The sequence below is a fragment of the Lepisma saccharinum genome, chromosome 26 (assembly GCF_977018435.1).
Source record: "Lepisma saccharinum chromosome 26, izLepSacc3.1, whole genome shotgun sequence".
NCBI classification, from domain to species: Eukaryota; Metazoa; Arthropoda; class Insecta; order Zygentoma; family Lepismatidae; genus Lepisma; species Lepisma saccharinum.
This window is the reverse complement of record NC_139254.1, coordinates 51299553-51311935: the sequence shown is the minus strand read 5'-3', so window position 1 is coordinate 51311935 and position 12383 is coordinate 51299553. Positions and strand designations below refer to the sequence as shown.

The 12383-nt window shown below is 37.8% G+C and overlaps 1 protein-coding gene across 1 annotated transcript in view; it reads left to right on the top strand.

Annotated features, from left to right (window-relative positions):
• LOC145979562 (uncharacterized) overlaps window positions 1-12383 on the top strand; it is a 339077-nt gene that overhangs the window by 200321 nt on the left and 126373 nt on the right. The window contains exons 9-10 of the mRNA XM_083112535.1: window positions 1829-1978; window positions 9189-9365. Of these exons, the coding sequence (XP_082968661.1) occupies window positions 1829-1978; window positions 9189-9365 (327 nt within the window). The remainder of the gene's footprint in view (window positions 1-1828; window positions 1979-9188; window positions 9366-12383) is intronic.

Genomic DNA, 12383 nt, shown 5'->3' with positions numbered 1-12383 from the left:
AAACAAACCCTTTGATTTGCTCTCTGCCCAGGAACTGAACATTTCTTTGCAACTGATAATGATCTCTTTCTTAAATGCTGGCATGATATCGGTAATTACAGTAAAACCTGTCTATCCCGGAACATGATGATTCCGAACAAAATTTTCCACCTTAACAGTTTTTCTTCTTATACAGGGTTGACTTTAAATACAGTATAGAGCGCTGCAGGAAATAATGGAAAGACAGATTTACATTTCTCATTACTTATAATGTAGAGTACTAATGCATGTACGTACATGAATAAAAATGCGATACAGTCGCAATAAGCATAGCAGAGATTACAATTGTAACTACACAACATGTTGGTACACTTTTTACAGTATTGTAAGAACGTACAGTTGTACTTATGTATCTTTTCAAACCCAGGACCCCTGGCATTGTAGTGCGATGTGCATAGAGGGAAAGAGAAAGATTGCAAGATGGAATAAGAGAGGTGAAGAAAGATTGAGATAAAAGTGAAGAAAAAAGAAAGAACCAAAGAGAGATAACAAGAAAAATAGAAAGATGACGAAAGAACAGAGGAGAAATAGACAAAGAAAGGTGGAGAAAGAGGGTAATAGATGAAAGAAAGAAACGGAATCATAACTGCTATGAGTATTGTAGCACATTCTTTCATATCGATAATGTTATCAATAAGCGAGTGGCAACAGAGGCATCTTCCACTTACAGCATTGCATTGTTTTCTTGCATGCGAAAAAAATAAAGGAAGAAATGTCCGTCTTACTGAGAATAAAAACATCTCGTTGGTCTTTAAATGATGTTCCGTTTCTGCGTTAAGGAGGTTTGCGCCTTAAGCAGGTCATTTTCAGGTATAAAATTGGTCCGTTCTGGGGACTTTTTTTTTCCGTTTTTACAGATTTCCTTCTTATAGAGGTTCCGGGATATGCAGTTTTTACTGTATCAATTTATTATAATGAGAGCCCTTAAATCTAGTTGACAAAGACAAACAAGACTAATGATTTGAATGCCTAGTACTCTGATTTCAAATCAAAAAAACATTTCACTAATCACAACTTAACATATTGTGGCTGGGTGCATATTACTCACTATATGATATAAACAATACTAAAAAATATTATAAAATTAGTTTAAAGAACTACTTACGTAAGTGAGTATGTAATTGTTGAAGAATGACATTTCAGGGTACAACTGTCCCCTTCATCAGGTTCACAATTCTTTGTAAGCACTAAAACATAATGCTGCGTTTAAAGTGTAATATGAGGATTACACCTCACTATATTAATATAATATATCTTTTAATATAGTGAGGTTTTTTAAATTGAAATATGTCAAGGACGTTTTTAAGTGTTTTTAACCCACCCCTCTACCTAATCCTCATATTACACTTTACAACGCAGCATTATGTTTTAGTACTTACAATGAATTGTGAACCTGATGAAGGGGGCAGTTGACCCTGAAATGTCGTTCTTTAGCAATTGCATACTCACTTACGTAAATAGTTGTTTAAACTAATTTTATACTATTTTTTAGTATTGTTTAATCACAACTATCTCAACACATGCTATAATACACAACACGCCATAACCACCAAGATTCAATAAAACCATTTCTAGAATTACAGATCCACTTCCTGGTGCTTCCACATGCATCTTAGGTAATCACAAACGAACTAAAAATATACACATTTTAACTAAAAATGCAAAAATTATAGTAATATGTCAAATTAAATAATTAATATTTTTTTTATATAAAAATAATTTGTCCCACTTATTATTTTGTGCATTTTGAGACAATTGTATTTCTAACTCTTCTTTCGTTAACTGACAGGTTTCCCTGGAGAAAGGGGCCAGCCAGGTTTACCAGGAAGCAGAGGATACACAGGATACAGGGGACCTCCAGGAGAACCCGGGACACCCGGATATCCTGGCCCCAGGGGACTAAAGGGTACAAGCATCAAAGGTGAACGAGGAGATGACGGTAAGCACATTTTTCATATCACCAATTAAGAGTCTCATGTTCTCTCTGAAGTCATAGCAGTTCTCAGTATTTTTGTGAATTTAGCCTTTCCGTTAATTTGAGGCATTTCTAATTGGTCCTATCAAGATATATATAGTATTAAAATTAATTAAAGCAAGACCCTCAATCCGAAGCTTTGCATTTCAAATTAGTTCCCACATTCCTTATCTTATGAGAATACTGCATTACTTTTTTTTATTGTTATTATTCATTAGTACAATTCAATAATGCGAAAGCTCAAACTATCTCTTTTCAAAATTAAACTTCAGAAGCAAAATTCATTCGCATTCAACTGAAGCGCTGTCAGTTTCAGCGTACCTAATTGGAGTACTTCAGCTTATCAGACCCCTTTCAGTTATGCAGCACCCAAGGCCAAGCACCAAATCTAACCAAAAATCTAAAGTTCAGACGTTTTCACAATATGCTCCGTGAATCACTAATCAATGATCAGAAGCAAAGTAAATCAACATATGATCAATGAAAAATGCTGTGAGTCGCCAAAAATTATTTTTATCTTACTTTCAACTTCCTCGCCTTCAATTACTTTATTATCTAATTCACTGCTAACATTGTTCCATTATATGTTATTTCATTCTTATTGTATTTTATTGTACTTTCTTGTTTAATTTCTTTGTAATCTTTGTTTCATTTTATTTTTATTTTAATCTGTACTTTTTGGGGTTAGGTGGTAGATAAGCAGGCCCGTAGCCAGAATTGATCTCCAGGGGGGCTCAAGTCCATTTTTCAAAAGTTTAACAGTGTTAAATGAAGGTAAATTATGTATGTGGGGGGTCATTAAGTTACATAAAGTTCAGAAATATCACACAAATACTACATTTTTCTGTATCACTTAAAATATCACTTGAAGTGTTAATTGGCTACTACTGAAATCATCCCTTACTACACATTCCATACTACGTTTGATGATACAGATATTTATATTACACAAGAAAAGATGGACAAGATTCAATCATAGGGCCTACCGTACATTCCACCCCCTGGCCGAAACAATAAAACTCCCCTTCGTTCCCAAAACATGGGAGTTTTTAACCTTTGATGCAGATGCGGAGGGAATTTGCATAATGACATCAAAGTCACGGATTTCTGTATAAACGGGAGGTCACAACAGGGGCAACGAAGGTACAGATAAAGAAGCTCCCCTGTGAAGAAACTTTTCTGAAGTCTAGAGTAGAGAATCTCCTAAATACTTGCCGCTACTTAAGACTTCTTATAAATAAGATGAATGAATGTAATAGCTGCTGTTCATGGCTCCCTGAATTTATCCTTCTTCAAAGTTGTGAGGAAAATAATGTAACAGTTGGGCTGAAATGTTCGTAGGCTGACTCATAGATGGCATTACTAGAATTAAATCCATGTGATTTTTATTTAGTACTAACCTTCAAAAGATACGCGTATAAATTTCACAGCTGCCGGATAATTAGTTCGTGAGATATAGCATTGTGAGTGAAGCAGCTTTTGTTATTGTGAAAAAATGGATAAAAAAGAATTTCGTGTGTTAATAAAGCATTGCTTTTTGGAGAAAAAAATACTGTTGAAGTCACGGCTTGGCTTGATAAACATTATTCGGACTCTGCACCAGGAAAATCAACCGTTGAGAAGTGGTTTTCTAAATTTAAACGAGGCGAAATGAGCATCGAAGACGATGCACGCAGTGGACGCCCCAAAGAGGCTGTTACTGACGAAAACATCAAAAAAGTCCAGAAAATAATTTTAAATGATCGTAAAGTGATAGCTGAGACTTTAAAAATATCAAAGGAACGTGTTGGACATATTGTGCATGAATATTTGAACATGCGAAAGCTGTGTGCAAAATGGGTTCCGCGCGTGCTCACAATCGATCAAAAGCAACAACGTTTTGATGATTCGGAGCAATGTTTAGCGATATTCAACCGTAATAAAATTGCTTCCCCATCCACCATATTCTCCAGATCTGGCCCCCAGTGACTTTTTCCTGTTTGCAGACCTTAAAATGCTCGCTGGAAAAAAATTTATCACTGATGAAGAGGTAATCGCCGAAACTGAGGTCTATTTTGAGGCTAAAGAGAAATCGTACTATAAAAATAGCATCGAAAAATTGTATGACCACTATAATCGTTGTATCGCCCTCGAAGGCAACTATATTGAATAATAAAATCGAATTTTGTCAAAAAAAATTTTTTTTACTATGTTAGCCTACGAACTTTTCAGCCCAACTGTTATGCTGTCTACATTTTCACTTTTCACTGCAAACAAATTACACAAAATAGTTTTACCTAATGTTAAAGGGGCTGACCTCAGTGCCGGTAGTTCACAGGGGGCGGGGGGGGGGGGGGGGGGGGCTGAGCCCCCTTGACCCCTGCCTGGCTACGGCCCTGTAGACCAGCAACAGCTGAACCTCACCCAGCAATAAAGTCAATTCAATTCAATTTAATTCAATACCATAGGCAAATCAAAATATAAGTTACACCGCTTTGTTTAAAACAAACAAAACACAAAAATAATAGACAAGAATGCTTGAACATTTAACTTTTTTCGACATAGATTTCCGATTGTGTGTAAAAATTTTGTTCAATTTCTTTCAACCACTTTGACACTGCACTCCCTCATCTGATGTGAAACGCTCAACCCTTAAGTGTTGTTTGGGAAGACCGAAAAGGTGGTAGTCACAGGGTTTAGTTCACTTGCAATCTCTTTAATTTTCACGTGGTGGTTGGCAAGAATGATTGCATTCACATGCTCCACATTGTTCACAAGTGCAGACCTCCCGACATGCAGTTTGTTGTTCACATTCGTTCTTCTCTCTTCGAACATCTGGCACAATTTTGCGATCATAGAGCATGTCATCTCATACTTTCCATACACAATTTGGTAATGGATTTCAGTTCAATTATGCCTTTGTGCCCACAAAAATCAGTAGATGGAATACACCTCAATGTTGGATGCCACCTCAATACCATGTGCCGAACTCACACGACTACTCACATACTAAACCAGCTACCTCACGGCTGGTTAGGTGTGGGAAGAAAACATTCTGGACAGTGTTGTTACGAAGCGTGATTATATTATCTCTTTTAGTACAGGAACACATGTTGGGTGTAACTGATTTTTTGATTTACCCCCACAATTGTCAGTATTGGAATTTCATTTTAAAAGTGAAGAGTGGCAGTTTCGCACCAGGTCTGCCTTTATTTCAATGTTACTAAAAAGAAAAATCCTCACTGTAGAAAAGAGTATGAATTTCTCTCAATGTTGCAAGTGGAAGCAGTTTTGAAAGTTGACTATTAAGCTAGACACAATGTTTGAAAAATATGATGAATAAGTTTACAGAATTCCATGTATTCCTTCTGGAGAATCAAATTTAACTTCAAGTTATGCGTAATGAAATGGGAGTTTTGAATTTTCTGATGGCCAGGAAAATCTTTAATGAGTCCTATTTCTGTTCATGTGTTTTTCTACGCCATCGAGAGTTTGATATTCCGAAGAGAACAAATAAAAATAATACTCTCACAAGCACAATGTATTTCTCTTTGCCTCCTACAGTCATCTTGGCACACACCTCTCTTCTGCATCAGTGTTGCCAAACCTGATGAACATCAAGAGCTAAATTTCACCTTAATGGTGCTAAAACTGACTTTAGAGGAGCTAGAATTTCAATGGCTTGGTAAACTGCCTCCTAGTGTAATTTTAGGTTCCAAGAAAAAGGGGCTGCTTTTATCGTTAATTTTAAAGTGATGGCAATTTATTCTTACTTTTCACCACCTAGATCTGGTGATATCGCCCATCTAAATAATTCACCGATGCTTGCATGAAATTGAAAATAAAGGATTCCCAGATAACAATATTATGTCATTAATGTCATCCACAGCACTATAAAAAAGTAACTGGAGAGGTAATAGGGGGTAATGCAGTCAATATAACAATATCCTGTGCAAAATGCATATTCATAGCAAAAGTTGGTCTATGTAAGTCCGATTGATTGATTTGGTGTTTTAAGTCCACTTTATGCACAGTAAGGCTAATCAGGACTGGTCCTACAGTATAAAGTGGGATCCAAACCACTATGTGCCATTGGGACGCCTCTATGCGGGTCCGAGTCAGATTGCACCATAGTGGGGCAAAGGGGGGGGGGGGGTCAGGTGCTCCAGTTCACAGCTTAATTGCATTTTGAATATGAATACTTGCATTCACATTGATACTTTAATAAAATTAGGCATCTTGTCGCAATTTATGTAAGAACTAAAAGAACAACGTAAAATGGAAAAAGTGGTCCTGAAGTCCATTACTTAAAGACCTCCCCAGCTGAAGCCCTTTGTTAGAGTTTCTTCCCTTACAACAAATAGCTCCATAAGGCACCCATCATACGTAATATGAGTCTTACTTTGTAAGCTTGCAGCTCTGAACAGTGTTAGATGTCATGAAACTTATACTGTGGATACAAATTTCTCGACAGTATAATACTAAAAGGGCTAGATTTGGAGCTAAATTTACTCTCTTGGAGCTGAAAAGCTCGTTGGAGCATTTCAAATTTTAGGAGTCAAAAAATGTCCATGAAAGAGCCAGATCTGGCTCCTAAAGAGCAAAATTGGCAATAATGCTCTACAGCCTGCCGTAAGGGGCGTGAAGGGGAGAACCTTACATCTGCAGATGGAAACCCTTCCTACATGTCCTTAAGGAAATAGTATCACTGGTGTGTAAAATCTTTGTAAAAAGAATGAAAATCCTGGGACCATAACGTATACTAGATGGTAGGGATGGGACCGATTAATCGGTACCCTATCGGTATCGGCCAATATAGGCATATCGGTGTATCGGTAAAATTACCGATTATTTTACCGATCCGATATATACATAAATATATGATAATTTAGTGCAAAATTCTGCCATTTTGTTGTAATTTTTATGGATAATCTCCATGCCCTATTTTCTAAAAAAGTAAATGTCTAAGTATGCAACTCCTTTTGCACTGCAGTCACCTTGAAGCACACATCTATTAAGGAGGTCAATGAACATTTCAGGTTCTTCAAGGACCATTTCTAATTTTATATCGGATCGGTAGAATATCGGTATCGGTAAATTTCATATCGGCCCATTACTACTAGATGGTATTGTTTTTCTAAGAATCACCTGAAGTTTCTAATAATATACCTTAAATAATATGCTATATTTTACTGTTGTTATTGAATTAACATAATTGAATTCACTTTTATTAAGTAGGACTTAACATTTTAAAATGGGCCTCCCAGATGGCGCAGCAGTAGTGTCACTGCCTTGTAATCAAAGGGTCACAGGTTCGATACCCGGTGGAGGCACATAGTGGTTCGGATCCTACTTTAAACTGTAGTTCCAGTCCCGATTATTCTTACTGTGCATAAAGTGGACGTAAAACACCAACTCAATTAACATTTCAAATATAGCTAAATAGAGGAAAACAAATTTCTGGAGTTTCCTACCCTTGATATTTTGTTCAATTTAGCAATTACAACTGACACTTGGGATTTTTTTCAACTTATTGTTCAACACCAAGAATAAATACTAAGCATTATGTAGTGTTTGTGGTCATTACTGCTGATCAAGTGTACGAAATTGTGAATTCAAATTCAATACTATCATGAAAACGAGAAAAATACTCTGGTATGAAGACACAAAATGGATGGCACAAGATGAACTTTACAGATAAGCAGACATGTGCAGATTTAAACACTATGGACCAGGGGCATGACATGACTTTTTCAATATTGTTATCGGCCATCAGTATGACAATTAACAATCATGCCTGCTAGACGTTATCATCTCCACCACCACCCCCTCCCCCCAAAATGCCTTTGATCCACATTTTTGTTCATTTCGTTCTTTTTTTTTAAAATCAGTGATTTAGCCACAAACACTCCTAGAAAGAACTATGACTCATGAGACAATTACCACAAAAATACAATGAATTGTGGTCGAGTCTTGTCAATTCTTCATCTCTGTTTCTTTTCCAATTGAGATGGAAACGAGAAGAAGAACCACACATTTCTCGGGTCATTTTGATTTGACGCTTGTGTGGTGAGCAAACGACAGAATTCTGCTTCTCCAGCAACAGTCAAGGGAAGTCCAGCTGTACGTACTACTGTTGCCAACTTAGGCTATTAGAGCAAGGTTTGTCCAAATCATGAATCGCACCAAGGAACTATATTTTCATCTGTTACCTAATTGGTCTCGGTTGTAGTTCAATCCAGCCTTGGCATGCAGTCTAGCTCTAGTTGCTTCAGAGAAATAGTATCCAATCCAATGTGACAACACTGGCCTGTACTGGCAGGCCTGAGTGGTGACAAGGCTCCTTAGCAGGCATATGAATAACTGCATAGCTCCCTCTTCACTTCTTTAGGCTGCAGAAAAGTGTCCCCTCCAATATCTACTCGACAGCAATGCTGTTGGTTAACGTATTAAACACTGTTGTTATTCTATTGAAACAACTTTTTAATTCTTCGCATTTTGCTGTTACCTGTGGTAACACCAGTTACATGCAAGCCACACCTCTGCTGTTGACACAGAAAGAGAATGTATTAAAGGAACTACCCAACGAAATAATTGAATTTGCACTAAAATGCAAAATGATTGATGAAAAGACCAATTAAGATACAGTTACAATGGATGTGGGAAGAAACGATAAACAGGGGAAGAGAATATGGTGGAGAAGTTTTAATTTATCTGTCCATGAAAGGTACACAGGGTAACAACTAATGATGAATATGATTGTTGGTCTATTGTTTAATAAAGTGAGCATAAATTACACCAGATTGTGTTAGTTGCTATACAATCAAAATACTCATAATAATTCCTAACATCCTGTGATGATATGATTGAAATCCCATAGTTCTTCACATAGATATATAACAGTAGTGCCACCACAAAAGTCTCTTCTTCCAAACTTGGATAAAATGTAAAGCTTTATCTTTTTTGAAGTTGTGCTTTGGTTAGATAAGTTATGGATTTTTTAACCTGGTCAAGCGGCTTTGGTGCCCACCCAGTGTCTTGTAACGTGGGTACCTGGATAAAAAAAAAAAAAGGACAGGGGAGCACATTTCTTTGCTTTTATTAGAGACAAGGAATAACAGATTGAGACTGATGTTAGCAAAATCATTTGTAACAGTACCAGGTATTTTCAAGTGGTTCTTTCTTTCCCTTCCAGGCTTTCCAGGTTCAAGAGGTCCACAAGGTCTTCCAGGCTTTCCTGGAATTCAAGGCCCTCCTGGCGAAAAGGGCTTTCCTGGAATTACAATGATGGGCCCTCCAGGCCCTGATGGTCTGTCTGGTCGAGATGGTTTCGTTGGGTTCATAGGAGACCGTGGAGATGTTGGCCTCCAAGGTAAGTTTATTTTTTTTATGTAGATACTTTTCTAATGTTATCATGTTAAAAGAAAACAACTTTATGTTACATGTAATCAGCATCATAATTATTTAATTGTAATAATAGACTAATGTCATAATTGAGAGAAGTGGAAGAATGGATGAGGAGGTAAACAGAAGAGGACAAATAGGTGGTGGACTATATCTAAGTGTTCGAAGATTAATATGGATCAGGGATGTACCTATGAAATGCAAGAAGGTAATATATAACACATACTATGTGCCAATAATTACGTATGGAGCAGAGACTTGGGCAATGACAGAGAGAGACAAAAGAAAGATGTAGGCAGTGGAGATGAAATTTTTAAGGAGTATATTGGGGAAGACTAGAAGGGAAAGAATATAGAATGAGGAGATCCGACAAACTGTGGGGGTGGTGAAGCTTCAGGACAGGATAGATCAGGCACAGATGAGATGGTTCGGACACATGAAGAGGATGGGTGCAGAATGACTGCTAGCAAGAGCTTACAATGCACAAGGAGTGGGAATAAGGCAAAGGGGAGACAAAGATGTTGGTGGAAAAAGCAGATAGCAGAGAGTGTTAGGAGAAGAGGACAAGATTGGAACCCCATGGAAAGAGAGGAGTGGTGGAAGACCAGAAAAAAATGGAGAGTCTTGACTTCTGTGCCAACCCAGCCAGAGGCAGGAAATGGCAAAGGATGATGATGAATGGACTAATGTCTTTACCTCGTAAAGTGAAGAAACCAGACAGACATGATTCCTATGTAGAATTATCTGCAAAAAATTTAGGCTCAACCAGGCCTGAACCAGGGCTGAACTTGTCAATGTAATGAATACATGCATGCCATTGCTCTACCACTGAGCTACCAAGCTGGCCTGGTTTCACCTAAGTTTTCGCTGCCACTGTTTTACCTGTGTGGAATCGTCTCTGCTTGTGCTACAGCAACGTGAGCTGTTGACTTTGAAACAATGTAGATGTTGACGTTGCCTGGGTCCTCCCAGCATAGAGATGTAAATTCATTAAATTAGGCACACACAGGAGATGTACTAACTAACTGACTCTCTAGCCTTCTTAAACCTGAAGGTTCATGGCTGCAGCAACACAGGCCTTCCATCTGTCCCTCCTGAGCAAGATCTATATACTCTTTTCCATCCCTACCGATTTCCTTTAGGTCCATCTCAACTTTGTCCCTCCATCTTCGTCTTGGCCTTCCTACAGGTCTCTTACCATCAGGTTTCCCAACAAGAATCCTGAAAACTCTTCTTTCCTCTCCCATTCGTGCCACATGGCCTGCCCGCCTAAGTCTTCTTGATTTAATTATTCTAATAATATCTGGACATGAATACAAATTATGTACTTCTAAATTATGTAAACTTCTCCACTCACCTGTCTCCTCATCCCTTTTTAGATCCAAATATGTTCCTAAGGAACTTATTTTCAAATACTCTCAATTTATGTTCCTCTTTCAATGTAAGGGACCAAGGATATATACCATGTGTGCCTAATTTAATGACTTCCTGGTGTTTTTAACCATTAACTAACTTATTTTTACTTAATGTAAAACTTGTTCCAAGTTCAACCCCTAGAGATCCCAGGTGGGTCAGAAATTCAGAAAGTTTCATAACCCGTAAATGTCCAGCTGGAAATTTAAGTTCCCAGACAGTGTCATCATGTGTTGTGTGACTTCAAGAACATACTGTAATCAGATATTTTAGAAATACTTGTTTTTATTGCTACATGAACCTTAAAGTGTGTCACTAGTAATTTGATTCTGACTATAGGATGACGGGGGATGCAGCTCCAGGTGATATGATTATTTTTTTTAAAAAAATAATTTATAAAGACATTATTTTTGTTCTTCAATTCTCTCGTGGAGAGAGTATTGCGAGTGTGAGTGCAGACAAGTACATAGGAACTCTTTTTGAACCCTCTTGTCCCAGCATTGACTCTGATGCGACAGACAAACTTCAGATTTCTTGAAAGAAAAATGCCTTTTTTTTTTAAAAAAAAAAAAATTGTTTTCTTCAAATGAATAATGCAAAATTAATTTTTATGACCATGTACTCATACCCTGATCTGTACTGAACATGAGTAGCACATATAGTAGCACATATAGTAGCAAACATGAGTAGCACATATACAGAGTGTTCGAAAGTCCCCGCACTCAAAGTTTGAGAAATTTTGCTTATAATTTACTGAACTTGTCAATGTAATGAATACATGCATTTGTTAACTATACGAGGAGGTACCCAAAAAAAAAACGGAATCATAATGTTGCGCAGATTACCGATGTAGTTATGGCTTGTGCCACTAGGTGTCATTAGTATGGGATATCTTGCATCAATCTGCAAGTTGGCATTATTCTGTGCTGAGCGGTTCGTTCGTAGTGTTGCATTGTTTATGGTGTTACGGCAAGAGTTTGACAATTTTTGAGTGATTGTTGAGATGGCGGACCACAAGGAACAAAGGACCTGTGTTAAATTGTGTTTCTTGTTGGGAAAAACGGCTGCTGAGACTGTTGTTATGCTTTGCCAAGCTTTTAATGAAGCTGCTTTGGGAAAGACACAAGTCTACGAGTGGTTTTCCCAGTTCAAGGATGGCGACATGTCAACTGAAGACTTGCCAAGGCCTGGCCATCCTTCGACAGGCAGAAATGAAGAAAACATTGGAAAAGTTTGAGATGCCATTCATGAAGATCATCGAAAGACCATCGAGCAAATTTCGAAGAAGTGGAGTTGTCTTGGAGTACCTGCCAGCGCATTTTAACTGACGATTTGAAGATGAGAAGGGTGTCTGCTAAATTTGTGCCTCGCTTGCTGTCAGAGGAGCAGAGAAAGAATCGAGTGATTGTTTGTCGCGACTTGAAGGCTGAACTTCACAAGGACCCAAATGTTCTCAAACGAATTGTGATTGAGGATGAGTCCTGGTGCTATGGGTACGATCCTGAATCAAAACAAGCATCCAGCCAGTGGAAGACTCCAAATTCACCACATCCCAAGAAAGCACGTCAAGTTC